Source organism: Rhineura floridana, chromosome 2 (assembly GCF_030035675.1).
Source record: "Rhineura floridana isolate rRhiFlo1 chromosome 2, rRhiFlo1.hap2, whole genome shotgun sequence".
Taxonomy (NCBI): Eukaryota; Metazoa; Chordata; class Lepidosauria; order Squamata; family Rhineuridae; genus Rhineura; species Rhineura floridana.
Window position 1 is genome coordinate 116,140,777 of NC_084481.1, and position 18,464 is coordinate 116,159,240.

At 40.1% G+C, this 18,464-nt stretch overlaps 1 protein-coding gene across 4 annotated transcripts in view; it reads left to right on the top strand.

Moving 5' to 3' along the window:
- ABCC8 (ATP binding cassette subfamily C member 8) overlaps nt 1-18,464 on the top strand; it is a 156,842-nt gene that overhangs the window by 102,462 nt on the left and 35,916 nt on the right. For all 4 annotated transcript variants that reach the window (XM_061610242.1, XM_061610243.1, XM_061610244.1 and 1 more), the window contains 6 exons: nt 952-1,036; nt 2,679-2,759; nt 4,948-5,085; nt 6,794-6,919; nt 8,815-8,914; nt 17,869-18,110. In XM_061610242.1, coding sequence (XP_061466226.1) covers nt 952-1,036; nt 2,679-2,759; nt 4,948-5,085; nt 6,794-6,919; nt 8,815-8,914; nt 17,869-18,110 — 772 coding nt within the window. The remainder of the gene's footprint in view (nt 1-951; nt 1,037-2,678; nt 2,760-4,947; nt 5,086-6,793; nt 6,920-8,814; nt 8,915-17,868; nt 18,111-18,464) is intronic.

The following is an 18,464-nucleotide window of genomic DNA, read 5'->3' on the forward strand; positions in this document are numbered from 1 at the left end:
ATTTCCCCTCCAGGTGTGGCCAGTGGAAGCTCTTTGTTGTAGGCAACTAGTGTGCTCACAGCCTAAGTATCTGATTTAAAATTGCTTTGAATTAAAACATATTGAAATGTAAAATGTATCAGTGTTCTTAATACATGGGGTGAAACTTTGTTACCAACTGATATGTTACAGAAATAAACAGAATATCTTACATAGAATGTTCATTTACAGATATCTTCACATCTTCAGATAGGATGTGTTTGTAGAATAGAATAGGTGTGTACTCCAGCTTTCCAATTACTTTAAAATGCAGCATTCCTCGAGCAAAACATTGTGTTGACAACCACAACAGTATTCTGTTGTCAGTCATGGCATAATAGTTATTCATTTGTTCGTTCATTCATCCAGTACAATGCTCCTGTTCCACTAGTGCAAGAGACTTTTTTTTCAAATCAAATTCATTTCATATGCTGCAGTAACATCCTACACAATGTTCTACTCTTACAGTAGTAGAACTAACTGAATAAGTTTCTCCTTACACAGACCACATAAATATGTTATAACTTCAAATCTTTGTCTGAGCAGTCCAACCTGACCTACAGTGCTAACCATTTTAAAATTGCAAATAAACCTATCCAAGTCACTTAACTGGCCTCTTAAGATGGCTATTGATCTTGTAGATGTGTGTTAACTTCCTCAGATCACAGAATATCAAACCCAACAACAAAACCAGGGCATGCTTCATTTATTTTTAACCTTTGAACAACCTATAGTATAGTGCATTATTAGCTAAAATGGCATTTATTTACCTTGAACAGACAGAGTTCCCATTAGAACAATTAGTGCTTAGCAAACACGCATTTTCCAGCATGTGACTTTTCCAGCTGATTGATCTTGCTCTTAAAAGCAAGTAAAATGTGCTTGTGAGGCAGTCTCTAGGTGAATTGACAATTATGAGTTCTGTTTCCACAGGTACAAAGCAGTAATTGATGCTTGCTCTCTTCAGCCTGATATTGACATACTTCCTCATGGAGACCAAACCCAGATTGGAGAGAGGGTTAGTGGCCATATACAAGATGCTTTTAAATTAAGCATCTAAACTTATCATGTGTTCTTAAAATTCTAATTAATATTTGACAAGACCAATTTGTAAAGCAAATACACTTTCAGGTCATTAATTTGAAAACTTTGTAAACAGTGTTGCAATTTTATCTAACAAAACATTTCTTTCAAACTGCAGTCAATATTTCCAATATCACTGAAATGCTATATAGGGGGTATATATTTATTGAATGAAATAACAATTTTAGTCATCTAGATTGAATTAGTGAATTATATTTTACAATATTCCAATTTAAGTAAGAGCTAGCAAGGTGCTCCTTAATATGACAGGCTATATTTAGTATAGAAATAAATGGCAGCTGTTGCTTTAAATGAGAAAATAATGGGGCTTCAGCTTGGGACAAAGCTGAATTTGGGGAGAAGCTTACCCTATGCTTAGATACCAGTGACAATTGTCATACTGTGGCCTAGCACAGACCTTGGAAAAGTTACTTTTTTGAACTACAACTCCCATCAGCCCAATCCAGTGACCATGCTGGCTGGAGCTGATGGGAGTTGTAGTTTAAAAAAGTAACTTTTCCAAGCTCTGCCCTAGCATCTTCACACAGAATCAGGGCTTCTGGTGATCAGGAAGCAGAGCAGATATTATTGCTTTATTGGATCTCCCACATGAGAGTTTCAGCCATCTAGCTGAAGAATGAAACAGTAGTCAGTAAGGTGAGCTGTCACAGACCACAAGAAAACTAAGAATAGCTAAGAAGCAGCAGACAAGATTCAGAGAATAGACCTGGAAATACTAGGGATAAGACAGGAAGAATACAAGGCACTGAGGCTGAGCTGCCCAAACAAGGTCCTCTGATGCAGAGAAAACATCTCAGCTCTTGTAGTGTATGTTTTCAGGGATAGTGTTGTCAGATACAGTGGGATAAAGTGCTGGATTTCGACATGTGAGACTGATTATACCCTTAGCCATATCCTTAAGAGCAGGGGTGGGGAATCTGTGGCCTCCAGATATTGTTGGACTCTAGCTCCCATCAGTCCCAACTATTATGACCAATGGTCAAGCATGATAAGAATTGTAGTCCAGAAACATCTGGAGGGCCATAGATGCACCATCCCTGCTTAAGAATCTTAGTGTAGTCATTATTTCATAGACTAGGGATGGGGCACTTCTGACCCCACAGGTAGTGTTGGGCTCAAACTCCCATCTGCTCCAGCCAGCATGGTCAATGGTCAGGGATGATGGGAGTTCAGCAATAACTGGAGGGCCGCAAGTTCCCCACCCTGTTGCAGACTTAGTTCCACATCCTATAAAATGAGAATAAATATCAATTTCAGGAGATGTTTTGAGGGTCAGCAATACAATGAATGATAAGCACTTGTATTTAAAAGTGATTCATACATTATTAATATAATAGTAATTGGGTAAACATTTTTGAGAATGAGGATGAAGATAGTGGCTGTCTTGTTTAATCGCATTTGATCTCTTTGTCTTTGCCTTGTTCAGAGAATGTATTGCTTTTAAAGTAAACCTGGTAAACTCCCTATGAAGCTTTGTTAAAGCAAAATCTGACCAATGCTACTTCAGAATTGATTGTATAGTTTTTCCATCTGAATTGTTTTGTCTTTTATTCTAGGGGATTAATCTTTCTGGAGGTCAGCGCCAGCGGATCAGTGTGGCAAGAGCTCTTTACCAACAGACAAATGTTTTGTTCCTGGTAAGCTGACTATAACTAAATCCACACTCTAAGCTGAGGCTTGCAAAATTCTGCTGTGCTGCCCCCATATGGCCATCCATCTGCACAATGCTTATATTACATTGATTAACACTCAAGGTACAAGCTGTGACACCAAGGAAATAAGGGCATTACAATGACTCCAGAATGGATGGTAGGGAGATGTAAGAGAGGGGAGGAGTGGTAATACATTTTGCTCAAAAGCTATGAACAATTTTGAAAATAAATACTCTATATAAACTGCCCTGTGATTTTTGTTTTGTTTTGAATATGTAGGAAGCCTCATTTTCATTCTAATGGTAGGAGCTGTTCCGTGCACACAAATACATAATTAAATGGAATAAGGAAGTTGTTCCTAGTAGGGAAGCTTAGTGTATGTGTGGAAGGTCCTATGCCTAGAACAAATCAGTCTGAAACCATTGTAATTTTTTTTATTCAAGATTCTCTATAAATAAAGTAGCTCTGCTTTTTTCTTATTTCAGTTAATGAAATGGATTATTTCTCTTATTTTAGACTTTCCTTGGGATACATATCTGTACACATATTCAATATGCATCTATTAAAAATGCACTTACAGAGCAAGCAATCCAACCCCCCCACCTTACACTCCACTCAGCTCTCACAGTTGATTCAGCCAGCCACTGAACATGCAGTTGAGTTGGAGGCCCACAGGTGGTATCCCTGCTGACAAGGACCAGTGGAAAGCACCAAAATGGGGCATTCCAAGAGTGGTGCTCAGCCAGCGTGGGATCTACTAGATCCTGGGCCTATCTCACTGCTACCTCCACCCAGTAGTCAGCTTGATCATCCTGCCCTCTCCCATCTTCCATTGTGGATGTGCTGGTGGCTCTTCCACTCTGCAAAGCCCCAAGGGTGAGTGTTTAGATTGCATTCTTAATTATAGTTAAGGAAGAGAAACAGCTCTGATTTAAAAAAACTCTGTAACGCATAAGATTTATCTATTTATTTATTATTTTTTAATTTTAAAATATTTCTTTACTGTCCTTCATCAGAAGGTTCCAGGGGCAGTGTACAAAAGTGTGAAAACAATTCACATAACATATAAATGTTTTTTTTAAAACCAAACTACAAAATAAAAGGCAGAGCATCAAGGCAATCAAGGCTATTCCAATGCCAAACCATGACCTGAATCCATATTTAAATAGATCTCAATAATCTGTGTGTTCAGACATAAGAAGAGCCTGCTGGATCAGGCTAATGGCCCATCTAGTCCAGCATCCTGTTGTCACAGGGGCCAACCAGATGATTCTGGGAAGCCCACAAGCAGGAACACTTTCCTATCCTGCAGTTTCCAGCAACTGGTGTAACCAAGAGTGCCTGGAGAGCTGGGGGGTTGTCAGAGCATAAATCTTGGTGGCAAGGAATAATTGTAATTGGTGAACCAGCTGAAGCTCATAAAAGGCACTCCAAGCCATGAAGGCCACCTGGGCTAGAAATGATAATGCTGCATCACAGAATATCCCCAAACTGCTCAGACTGGAAGTAGCAGATCTCCACCTCTGATGTCTGATCATGTCAGATGAGTGATGGGTGGATGTGATTTGCCCAAAATGGCCTTACAGGCAGGAGATTTCCCTCCTCTGCTATAAAGTAGGGGTGGCTGTAAAGTAGGGGTGACTTTATACTGCCATAGTCCTTGGCAACCCCATCATAGGTCATGTGGCAGCATGTGACCCTTCAAATGTTGCTGAACTACAACTCCCATTATCCCTTGCCATAGGCCATGCTCCCAGGGGCTGATGGGATTTGTAGTTCAGCAGTATCTATGAAGGACCACAGATTAGCCACCCTTGCTTTAAAGTGTTCTTCTCATCAACAGGAAGTGAAGTCAATAGGCTTGCTTCTATTGAGATTAAATTAAGTAGCTTCATGGAGTGACACAGTCCCCTACAGTGGCTTTAGCTAGGGAGATGATGGGATCCTCTGTGTGTGTATCTTTTTGTAATGTTTTGTTATTGTTAGAAAGTTGTTTGGACATTTTTTTCAAGCGAGTTACTACGCTAAAATCAAGTCCTACAACTGGGAAGTTCCTCTTTTCCTAGCAGGACACAAAGGAAAAAAATGCTATTAAGAAACCTATTTTTCCTGCAAAAGTAATGGTACACCATTACTAAGGGAAATAGCTGAGAACATATTTTATCTTGATTAGGATGATCCTTTTTCTGCACTGGATATTCACTTGAGTGATCACCTCATGCAAGAAGGAATCCTGAATATGCTAAGAGATGACAAGAAGACTGTTGTTCTGGTAACCCACAAACTACAATATCTGCCCCATGCTGACTGGGTAATGAAACTTTATTTGAATAAAGAAACAAAAAGTGATTTGTTAATATGCACGACATGCTTGTAAATGTTTGTACTAGTGTGTAGGCATGATTTAGCCAGAGTTGAACCAACTTAATTTCAGTGAGAGATTTGTAAGCAAATGCTTAACTCTCTCCCTAAAATCAATGAGATTTAAGCATGTTTGACTTTGGATATTTATTTCTCCATCTGCCTGTACTGCTGTCATAACAACACCTCTACAACCCTGATTAAATATTTATATTTTGCGACTTTGCAATGCCATAGCCCTTTACAACCCTATTATAGGTAATGTGTCAGCAAGTCTTTGAGCCAATTCACACTTCACTTTGGTGGTGGTGGGAGACCTGTGGTCCTCCAGATGTTGCTGAATAAAAACTCTCATTATTCCTGACAGTTGGTCTTGTTGGCTGATGCTGATGGGAGTTCAAGTCCAACAATATCTATAGGGCCACCAGTTTGTGTTAAACGTGGAAACAGAATGTGAGAAAGGAATGGATCTCCCCTTCTATATTTATTGTAAGGAAGACATCTCATTTACTTCCAAGGTGTTCTACCAACTAGCCACTGGTTGTATTTGCAGCAGTCTAGATATGTTTTTAAGTGAGATACAATGGACTGTTGTCAGTGACATTTAGGTTTGTCCATAAAAAAGTAGTCGATAAGACACAGGTTTTCAGAAGACATTAACTGAGCACTATATGAAAGACAGCTCCCCTTAAAGCACTAAAACATCTAAAACAGAATAGGATAACACTGTAACTGGCATTCTTCACTTCAAACAATATCACCTATTAGAATAATAAATTTTCTCACATAGCTTAGCTGTTTTTCACAAGTCATGTGAAGTGTAAGGCTATGTGGAGGAAAGAGAGCTGGACCCTTGTGTCTTTGTAAAAAAAAAAACACCTCCAGCTTTTTTTTAAAAAAATCACAAATTGGAAAAGAAATACAATATAAATGCAGCAGCAAGCATCTTAACATCACTTTCTCCAAATCCAACCAACTTTGAAGACGAAAAAACAAACTGCTTAACTCACCTTTTTAGATTGCTGAAGACAAACAGATTTTAAGGGCTTCTTGCTGTGACTAGTTGCCTACTTGACTCTAAGTCCTCAGGACCTACTCTACTAGTAGAAAAGAAAAGCAAGATAAGATACTGTTTTCTACCAATATTTTTTTTAATAAGAGCTCTGAAGCAGAGTGAACTATATAGGCAACTCCCCCCCCAATTTTCAATAAATCACCATTCTTATTTAAAACCCCTATAAAGCAATTTAGGAATATGTTTTGTTTAAATTTCATTTGTGTACACCAGGCTATACAGATTCTAAAAGTGATTCAGACATGAAGGGGGTTTACTTTGTTACTTTGTATAACTTGCACAGTTCATCCGATGATTGACTTGTTACAGATATACTTGCCAGCGTGAGCTCCACCATTCACCCCTTCATGGTGCCACCTGAACCAGGTTGCTTCACACTGCTATGTAGCAGTATTGGCCATGCCTCAGAATGAACCCATTTGGGGTTTGGGATTTTCCACCATTGCAGTTTTAGATGTTCCAAGTTTTATCTTCATCTGGAAGATTTTTGGTTAAATACTAGTTAAAAGTGTGTATATGGGTTAATATGTGTGTTTTTTTAAAAAGCAGACTTTTTGAAAAGTTACAACTCAAATTGTTCCAGATTATTGCAATGAAAGATGGAACTATTCAAAGAGAAGGCACACTCAAAGATATTCAGAAATCAGAATCTGAGCTGTTTGAACACTGGAAAACACTCATGAATCGACAGGACCAAGACCTGGAAAAGGCCTGTTTTATTTTTATTTACATCTACATTGCATGAAGCATTTACAGTTTAATAATACTGAATAATAAATTAAGTTAAAATGAATGGCAGAGCAGTCCAGAGCTCAGTGGGGAAGAACAGAGTGGTGGATCCATTGCGGCATGCGAAGCCATGCTATTTGTACCAGCCAGGGTGGAAGATAGGAGTGGGGTGGGCAATTATTTTGTCACTGTTTTGGTGCCAGCTCCAGGCTGGTGCAGGACAAGGTCTAGATCAGACCCTTCTCTGACAAATGGACCAGCTTTGAATCCAACGGCTCCATCACAAGCTTTGCCTGTTTTGAGACCTTATGCCATCTACTGCCAACAGGAATGCAAGCTGGGTTTCAGTGGGAACAGTGGAGGCCTCTGTAGTAATGATGTACCCTACTCCAACCCACACTAAAAGAGTCTACCAGAGCCTGGAAAAGGGGTGTGCCTGCTCTAGCAGGCAGATGTTCTTGCATAAGAAATGTAGAATTAAACCAATCATAAATAAAAGTAAATTCATTACATACAAAACCCCATTGAGTTGGCTGATTTAAGGTGCAATCCAAATCCTGGTCTGTGACTATCAGGGCTTAACAGAATGCAGGGCCACCACCATATCCACAACCCTGCAGCTCACACTGGGTTTAGCGGAAGGCAGAGGTAGGTGCGTTGCTGCACTAGCCTGGAGCCCAGTGACATTGTGTGATGACAGTGGAGCCAGCTCAGGATCCAGCAGATCCTGGGCTGGCTCACTTAATCCCCACCCCTGGAATGCCCCATTTCAAGGCTTTCTGCAGGCTGCTGGCAATGGCACTTCCACCCACCTATTCAGGACACCTCCACAAGGCCTGCATAAAGGAGGTTTGATTTGCAGTGTTTCCAATATAAACATAATATGTATATATTGGAAAAGATATTTAAAATTCTGTAATATGGAAACTGAATACCAACAAATTAAATTATATAGAAGTAGGATGATCAGGTGTTACAACCCTTATTCAGACAATTACCAGTTGCAAAAACTCTTTTATATTTATATACTGCAAATCTGATCACTTAGGGCTTAAGCAGACATTTTTCCAGTTTGGTTATTAGCTGGTAGGACTGTGCATTCAACATGGACAAGGCATGACTCTAAGGCAAATCATTCCTGTCTTATTCAGACTGCCTAGGAATAAGGTGGTCCAACACAAAGTGGACTGGCTCTAAGGCTCTGGAGCTTCAGGAAAGCCTCTAAGGCATTGTTGTGTGTGTTGCTGTTGTTTTTACTAGTTTAATGCATTTTACCCACCCCCAAGGTATAAATAAAAAGTAAATGGAGACAGAGGTCAGGAAATGAAGGGATGTGGTTCTGGGACTCATAGCTCTAGCTTCTAGCTTTCATGATTCTATCAGGGCTCTACTTTTACTTCTAATCATAGTGCTTTGGGGAGGGGCACAAGGGGGGTTTCCAAGGCAAATGTTTTTCTGTGCATAGCCCTATTAGCTGGGGCTCAGGAATGAGATCACAGTTTCTCTCCTCAGTACATTATTTCCCATTTGTAAATTACCCCCACCTTCTTTTGCATAGCTAGGTATAAAGTGACTGTTGTTACATGTATTTGTGATGCTCCAAACCCTGCTTTTGAAAAGGTGATCCTGATATCTTAATCTTAGTTAATGGTTGAGCTACCATTATGTTTGCATCAGCTTCCAGTGATAGATGGAGTGCCTATTTTGAGAGCCGTTATGTATACATAATGGATTAATAATTTATGACAGTTACAATTTATGACACATTTGGCTCACCATTTCTAATAGCAAATTGATTGAAAATATAATTATTTGGAGTCAGGAACCTTTTTTAAAAACTGTACACTCAGTGTCACTTGTTTCCCTTGCAATTAGGAGACCTTAATTGAACGAAAACATGTGTTAGACAGGAAGAACATCCAAACAACAATGCATTCTCGAGAAGCTCTTTTCCAAGAGGATGAAGAGGATGAAGGTGAAGTGGTTTTCCAAAAAGGACAATTTAGATTATTTTTTGTCATTTTGTTCTTTGCAAAAGTTCACAGTGCCAGCACTGTTGAGTTCTGAGCATTTAAAATGGCATGGTAGTCGTAGGGGCTTAGGTTTAAATTATAGTTCTTTGTCAGAAATATTCCTGTTTATGAGTGATTCCTATTTTCCATACAGAATGCTTGTTTTTTTACATTCCTGCAAAGAGCTTAGAATGGATTATATGGCAGTTTGTTCAGGTGATTTTATATCCATGAACGGCGAGGCCCACACCTGCCAGTTTTAGAGTTAAAGCTACATCTGTTCTCTAAGAGAAATGCATATGAATATATGTGTATCTCTTGTCTGAAGTTACTTTTTAATGATATATTTTCCAGCATCAGTAGCCATATGAATCTGTAGCAGAAAACTATAATTGTTTACACACTTCTGTTGTTTACTGTTTTTAATCCCCTTAGGGAGGACAAATGGCATATAAACTGTTTTAAATGATTAAATATTGACAGACATTAAAAAAAGATAGTTCCCCCACTAAACCTTAATGGCATGTTAAAATTTGAAATATTGTCCAAATGGACAAACTGACTCATGAAATAAAAAAGTATTGACTCTCCTTGATTATCACATTTAGGCTCTAATCCTACAGCTAGTTGAATGCAAACTGAGGGGCCCTAGGAAGTGGCATAAGAGCTGCTCTCCCAGTGGAAAAGGACTTCTGCAGGTGGGATGACATGCTGCTGGAAACCACCACCACCTCCAGAATGCCTGTGAAGAGGTCTGCTGGTATGAGATGTGGGGGAAACAGGGCATTTTGTGAGGAGCATTAGGGAAGGGCATGGATTCTCAGAATCCAAAGCCCCCATTTTCCCCAACATGCCCACAAAATTCACCCCAAAGGTATTTCCTTCCTATTGGAGCCCCATTAAAAATTCTTCCTCTTCACTTCCCACCCTTGCTGCAATGGGCCAACTGGCCCGTAGATGTGGCAGTTGCTCTGCCACAGAATCTCTCCCTCCCCCTGAATAGGACTGGTCTGCTTGAGAACTTATAAGTAAAGATTAGACCCCCACAATGTAGAAAAGTATTTTTATATTCATTCATTTCATTGGTGATCACTCATGGCCAAGTCAATCAATCAATCAAATTTTATTATGTGGTCATAGACCCAATATACAATTGATTTTACAGGTAGTAAAAACCATGGATTATAAAATAGAGCTGGCAAAGCTCATGGAAGTTAAAACAGAGCATTGTTAACTAAGAAAGATCTTCTTACGTATGGTTTGGGCAGCGAAAATGAACTTAGCAGCAGATAGGGTTGTTGACTTGTCGATACCGGCCAGGAGATGTTTCAGTAAACGATTTGTGGGCCTGCCAGGCAAATTTTTTATAATGGGGTTTAGACACCTAGAGCGTTCAGCATTGTAGAAGGAACAAACAAAGAAAACATGGGACAGTGACTCAACGCCTGCATTCCTGCAGGGACATAAGAGGAGTTCGGGGTGTGTGCCCTGGTACCAGCCTACTAAAAGTGAGGAGAGGAGACAGTTGAATCGGGCCCTAGAGAAGGCTTGGCGGTATTTGGGTATAGTCAAATTTCCCAGATAAGGGGCAGGGTTAGGGAATGTGAAGCTTAAATCAGAATGGGTTGGGGAGCAAGTTTTAGCAGCATTTGACAATGAGCTTTGGAGGTAGACGTCTTTAATCCAGGTCTCAATGGTCCATTTGGCTGCTTCAGGCTCTAATGAGGACAGAAAGTCTACTGAGAAGCCTAGCGTGGCCAATTTAGCGAGAAGTGTTTTTGACCAGGAGCTGGAAAAGACGTCTTGCCAAAGGAGGTGTAGATATCCTGAAGGGGGGCTTGTATAGGCTAATTTTACCCAATATCTGAAAGTTAAGGACCAGGTGAGGGATTCAAGTGATGGCAGGCCGGACTCTAAGCGAAGGCCAGCAGCCAGGACACATCAGGGCATTCCGAAGATTGTTCTTAGAAAGGTTGATAAAATTGATTCAACTTTGGGATTAAAACTTGGGGCCCAGAGGAGTTGAGGGAAGATTTTAAACTTGAGAACCTGGGTGGCAGCAGGTATATACTGCCCACCCCTGGTATGAAAGAAACGAAGAATGGCTTTTAATGTATTCTGAGCAGTTTGGACTGCAGAACATATATGTGCTGACCAGGAAAGAGATAAATGAAACATGACCCCCAGATATCTGTATTGCCTGACCTGGGCTATCTTCCGACCGTTGATTGTCCAATCAGACACTGGAAGGCGTTGGGAGAAAACCAGGATTTTGGTCTTATTGAAATTTATCGTTAAAGAGTTTGTGGCACAGTAGGCCATAAAGGCACGGAAAAGCCGTTTCAGTCCTATTTTGGACAGAGACAGGAGGGCGGCATCGTCAGTGTATAACAGCAGAGGACAATTTTGATTGGCCACCTTGGGGGAATGGAAGGCGGGAGAATGACAACATGTACTGAGATCATTTAAGAAGATGTTAAAGAGTACAGGGGCTAGGATACAGCCCTGTCTGACCCCTTTGGAGGTGGAGATAGGGTTGTTAAAGTCCCATCGGCACCACAACAAACTCAGAGGGATGTGGTTTGATGAAGGCGATAAATGAGGTAGAGGAGTCTCCTGTCCATGTTAGTTCAAGAAAGTTTGGCCCAAAGTTTATCTCTTGAGATGGCATCAAAAGCAGATTTGAGGTCGACAAAAGCAACAAACAGGCCATTTCCCAGGGGGCTCATATATTTTTCTGCCAGACTCATGGCCAAATAAGATTGACTTCTGGATCCATACAGCCTCCCACAGTGAGTACATAGGTTTCCAGATGGAAGATGGTCGCAATGAGGATTTGTTTGACGTGTCTTCCGCTTAGCTCGTTTGTCCCGTTCACTCTGTATTCGTGCTTCTTCAAAGTCCATAGCACCTTTGATAATAGCTGACCTCCATTTGGGACGTTCATGGGCCAAGACTTCCGAGTTCTCGATGCTCATGTTACATTTTTTTAGATTTGCTTTAAGAACATCTTTAAACCTCTTTTGCTGTCCACTGATATTCCGTTTTCCATCCTTAAGTTGGGAGTAAATTAGCTGCTTTGGAAGATGGTGATCAGGCATTCAGACAACATGGCCAGTCCAGCAAAGTTGATGATGAAGGATCATTGTTTCAACACTGGTAGTCTTTGCTTCTTCCAAAACGCTAACATTAGTCCATCTGTCTTCCCAAGTAATTTGCACAATTTTCCGGAGGCAGCATTAGTGGAATCTTTCAAGAAGTTGGGAGTGGCGTTTATAAATGGTCCATGTTTCACAGGCATACAGTAAGGCTGGTAGTACAATGGCTTTGTAAATAAGCATTTTGGTCACCCTGCAAATATTCCGATCCTCAGACACTCTACTCTTCATTCGCAAGAATGCGGCACTCGCAGAGCTCAGACAATGTTGAATTTCTTTTTTTTTTAATAATTTTTATTCAAATTTTTCAAAAGACAAAGACAAACAAAACAAAGTCAAACAACAAAAACATAACAATACAATGTTGAATTTCAGCGTCAATGTGAGCTTTTACAGAGAGATGGCTGCCAAGATAGGGGAAGTGATCAACGTTCTCCAGCGTCACAACATTAAGCTGGATTGATGGTGCTGCAGAGGGACTACTTCACACCTGTTGATGAAGCACTTTGTTTTTTTTTAATATTGAGAGCCCAAGCTTTCCATATGCTTCTGCAAAGACATTTAGGATAGTTTTAAGATCTTTCTCTGAATGTGTGACTACATTATCATCAGCATATTGAAATTCTATGACAGAGGTTGACATTACCTTACTTTTTGTTTTCAGCCTACTGAGATTAAAAAGCTTTCCATCTGTTCGATATATGATTTCCAGTAGGAAGATTCCCCTCAGTAAGGTGTAGAATCATAGCAATGAAGATAGCAAATAAGGTAGGAGCAATGACACATCCCTGTTTTATGCCTGATCCGTCTCTGAATGGATTGCTCTGAAAGCCATTGTTATCCAAAATTGTCGTTGTCATGAAGGAGGTGCAAATATTCACAAATTTATCAGGGCATCCAGTTTTCAGAAGAATGGTCCAGAGAGCGTTTCAATTCACAGTATCAAAGGCCTTTGTCAGATCAATAAACACCATATATAAAGGTCGATTCTGCTTCTGGCATTTTTCTTGAAGCTGTCGTGCATTGAAGATCATGTCCACTTTCCCCCTGGAAGAGCAGAAACCATTTTCAGATTCAGGGAGGACATCCTCTGAGATCGGTAGGAGGCGATTTGCAAGGATCCTTGCAAGGATGTTACCTGTGGTAGCAAGAAGAGAGATACCTTGATAGTTCCCACAATCTGTTCTATCACCCTTCTTAAAAAGGGTTATAATTATAGTGTCCCTAAAGTCTTCCGGGATCTCCTCCCTCATCCAGATTTTTTTGCTGAGCTTATGAAGTTGTGTAAGCTCAGGCCCACCTTCTTTAAAGACTTCAGCAGGTCCGCTAGCTTTGTTGTTCTTCATTTGATTGATGGCTTTACTGACTTCATCCAAATTAGGGGATACTGCAAGCTCGTCTCTAGTTTGTTGTTGTGGAATTTGTGAGAAGACCTCACAAGTTACAATTAAGGAGGCTGTGGTAATGCTCTTTCCAGCTCAGTGCAATAGACTCTTTATCTTTAAGAAGTTTGGTACCATCCATTGAACGCAAGAGATTTGTACCATAATTTGTTGGTCCATAGATGGCCTTTGTGGCATTAAAAAAGCCCTGTGCATCATGAGCATCTGCAAAGTGCTGGATTTCTTGAGCTTTCTTTATCCACCAGGCATTCTTAAGTTCTCTAGTTCTTCTTTGGACCTCAGCTTTTGGACTGGCATAGATTTTTTTTCTTAGCAGCACAGTTAATGTCTTTCTGCCCTTGTTGATGATATGTTCAATCATTCTCATCAAACTAATCCTGATGTTTCTTAGTCTGGTATCCAATAGTTTGTTCACATGCTGAAATAATGGATGTTTAATCCAGTGTTCCTCGACATTTTCAGGGAGTTCCATCAGTAGATGTTTCTTGAGAGTTGTTTGAAAGCAGGCTCGCTTAATATGATCTTGAAGGGCATGGATGTTCATTTTACGCCTTGGTTTTCTTCCTTGGAGCCTAAGTTGAGGAACAATATTAATGGTCATAGTGGATCAAATTAATCAGTGATCTGTCTAGCAGTCATCAGCACTCATCATGGCCTTAGTGAGGAGTACATCATGACGATCTCTGGCACGGACAATTATGTAATCCAGGAGATGCCAGTGTTTTGACCGAGGGTTCTTCCATGATGTTTTACATTTATTTTTCAGCAAAAGAGTGTGTTTGTAATAATAAGATTGTGCTCTGCACATTTAGTCAGAAGTAGAATTCCATTCAGGTTGCTATTGCCAACTCCTTCTTTCCCAATGGTTTCTGGCCATAAATTGAAATCACGCCCAACTCTTGTATTGAAATCGCCGGATAATTTTATCCTCCTTAGGTATCTCTGATAAGATGGTGTCCAACTGGTTATAAAAAAATTTCTTGACGTCTTCATCAGCATCTAATGTTGGTGCATAAGCACTTAGAATAGTTGCCTGCTGATTTTTGGCAAGTTTTAACCGGAGAGTTGACAGTCGTTCATTAATGACAATAGGAACTTCTGACAAGATCTTCACAAGATTATTTTTAATAGCAAAGCCTACTCTATGTATTTGTCATTCTTGTTCAGGCAGTCCTTTCCAGAAGAAGGTATAACCTCCTTTTGCTTCCTTCAGTTGTCCTTCTCCTGCTGTTCGAGTTTCTTGGAGTGCTACTATGTCAATATTAAAATGTCTCAACTCCCTTGCGATGATGGCAGTCCTGCATTCAGGATGTTCGTTGTCTGTATTGTCCAGCAATGTCTGTATATTCCATGTTCCAAAGTTCAATTGTCTTTTGCGACCACTAAGTGGTGACCCCACTGGACGCAGTAATCCAGTCAGGGAGAGAGATGAGGCAGACTATGTTTAGGGCACCTTTTCTAGCCCCCTCCCCATATGGTGTGAGTCGAGTGGATCCTGACCAGGACTGCTCAGTCGTGGATATAGCTGCCGAATCACTCAACTGCCTCGGTCCTTGAGCCAGGATGATTGAGTCTGTATCCACTGCCCATGTGCCAGTCCATGACTAGGGGCTAGGATTTCACAGTCCTTCCCCCATTGCCATTCGCCAATCGCCCTGCAACTTTTGGTTTGGTTGGAAGACGCCTGTGCGTGAATTTGTTTTATGTGGGGAGATCGGTGCGCAACAATCAATACACAATCTTGACAGAAAAAAGCTTTGATCCAATGGCACGGATATCACAATGATTGGAAGTCTTTTATCTGCTGCAGCCTTCATCTGCCTTCACAGCCATTGTGACATACACATTGTTATCGTCTGCCTGTTCTGCCGTTGAGGACAGTCTTGGATCATTCTTTGTCTGGTTCCTCTGCCTTGACTTTACTGCCATGGGTGACCCTGCTGGGAGTACATGACTCCCAGCGGATCGCTCATAGGGTTCATTGGAACACACAATCCCTCTCACCACTACAAGGTGATGATCCAGTGATGGGATTTTTATATTAATCTCAACTTATATTTGAAGTTTTAGTAAGTACTTTCAGGAGGATAACTTTAATGTCTAAATGCTTTTCATATTGGCTTTGTATTTTTATTTTATTTATTTAGCATATTGTGACTGGTCCTATCATTCGGCAGGGTGTGGTGGCCACCTCAAGTGGCAGATGCTGAGGGCCAGGAAGCAGTGACAAGGAGTTGGAAGGCAGGCCTGTGAGTTCCATACAAACTTCCCTGCACTTCCTAAACTAGTCTGCTGCCCTCAGACGTAGCTGAGAATGCTGTCTAATCACCTATGTTGAAGTAAGATCCACCTGCCAATCCTGTCAGCTTCTGTACATGGAATGTGGTGGAAGATAGCTAGGCCTTTGCCTTAGACAGCAAAAGGTCTGGGGCTGGCCCTGATTGTAAGTGGATATAAATTGTTTTAATTATATTGGTTTGATTATATTAAAAATATTCAAAACTGTAATAAAATTAGTTTTTAAAAAAAGCAACGATTTTCCTACAGAATATTAACCTAGAATGCAAAACCTCAAGGCTGGAGCGCAAGCAACTAATTCTCAGTCTAACCTACATCACAGAAGTATTGTGAACAAAAAAATAAAAACTTCCTAAGCTCCTTGTAGAAATGGTGTTATGCAAATATGATAAATAAAATGAATATTAAATATTAGACAGGCGCCATCTCTGTTATCTTTTTGGCATCTATTGAAGACCTTCCTCTTTCAACAAGCCTTTTAAGTTGAGACCTATCCCAGCCTGCGTCTGTGTTGGAATTGCTTTTTAATTTGTTCTTAAACCTTTTTAAAAATGTTTTTAATCTTAGATGTTTTGAAAGCTTTTTTTAAGAAACATTTTTAAAGATGTTTTGTTTTAATGTGTTTTAAAGTTTGTTTTTATTATGTTTAAAAGTTTTTAGTGCTTTTGTTTGCCGCCCTGGGCTCCTGCTGGGAGGAAGGGCAGGATATCAATCAATCAATCAATCAATCAGAAAAACAGCAGAGTAAAAGTAATTTAAAGAGCTTACATTCAAGTTAAAGGTATTATTTATTTGGTAGCATAAGTTTAATAGGGAGTTCTTATTTCAGCAGAACTAATTTTAACTGCACCTTAGAGGCCATAATCTAGCATTCATGCATATGTAGGTATTTATTTCATAGTGAAGACTTCAGAAGTCATACATAGGTCACTTTTCTTTTAGAGTGCTAAGACTGGATTACTCCATGCATCTATAAATCATAGTATCCTGAGAAAATTCTGTTAAATAATTTAAACACTGTTTAAATGTGAATTAATGATGAGCTGCTAGTAAAAATGCATTATCAAAAACTTTGGAAGTAGAAGCCATTGAAATCAGGGAAGCTATTTTAAAATATCCTGTCTTTGCTCCATTCTGCCTCTGTTTACATACACCTACACACACATTTGAGCATGAACACAAATTACCTCAGAATCTCTACATGTTAACATATTTGAAGAAGGCTTTATGTTCATGTGCCTCTTCACCCCACACACCTAGCCATTCATAGACCATAATGGCCAAACTGGAAGGAGACTGCAATCCTATGAGCATTTCATAGAATCATAGAATAGTAGAGTTGGAAGGGGCCTATAAGGCCATCAAGTCCAAACCCGTGCTCAATGCAGGAATCCAAATCAAAGCATTCCCAACAGATGGCTGTTCAGCTGCCTCTTGAATACCTCCAGTGTCGAAGAGCCCACTACCTCTCTAGGTAATTGGTCCCATTGTCTTATGGCTCTAACAGTTAGGAAGTTTTTCCTGATGTCCAGTCGAAATCTGACTTCCTGCAACTTGAGCCCATTATTCCATGTCCTGCACTCCGGGACGATCGAGAAGAGATCCCAGCCCTCCTCTATGTGACAACCTTTCCTGTACTTGAAGAGTGCTATAATATCTCCCCTCAGTCTTTTCCAGGCTAAACATGCCCAGTTCTTTCAGTCTCTCCTCATTTGCTTGTTAGTAGGTCCCATTGAACATAGCAGGCCTTACATCTCAGCATGTTAAACCATCTCTGGCGGTAATAACTTACCTTTAACCCTCCAAATGTTGCTGGACTACAACTGCCATCATCGTTGAGTACTGGTTGTACTAGCTGTGGCTGATGGGAGTTAGGCCAACAACTTCTAGAAGGCTATAGGCTAGTCATCCCTGCTCTGTGGGCTATTTCTGCTTCCAGGTGGTTTTGTTTTCCATATAGCACTTAAAAGTACTGTTAGCACCACATAAAGATGAGAAAAAGAAAGTGAGAATTTTCATGGAATAGTCCAATATGATTTTCCCCCTGTGGATTTGCAGATGAAATACCAGAAAGTGATGACGATGATGATAACCTATCTTCTGTCCTTCATCAAAGAGCAAAGATGCCTTGGCGAGCATGTGGGAAGTATCTTACCTCAGCAGGATTCCTCCTCTTGCCTTTGCTCATCCTTTCACAGCTCCTAAAACATTCCATTATGGTGTTCATTGACTTCTGGCTAGCCCAGTGGACATCTGATGCCATTTCTTCCAAGGTGGGAAATAACTGCTCTTTTTGTGAGGTATGGTGCTTTCTAAGCTATTATTTATTTATTTATTTATTTTTGATAAGGACATTTCTCCCTATACTGATATCTACCTGCAAAGTAATATACCACCTTAGGCTCCTTTTGGGAGGAAGAACAGGATATAAATTAAATTAAATAAATACATCCCTAGTTTCCTGCTAAGATATATAGTCTACAAAATTCACGTTTTATTCAGATTTTTACATTTGTGTAATTAAAGGCTGTAGAAATGTGGTCCTTGAAAATAATATTAATAGAGATTACTGCTATGTTTTATTCTTCCTATAGCGTTCTAGCTGCTACAAATGGTTTAAAAGGAGTTTTAGAACAAGCAGATTGGATACTTTC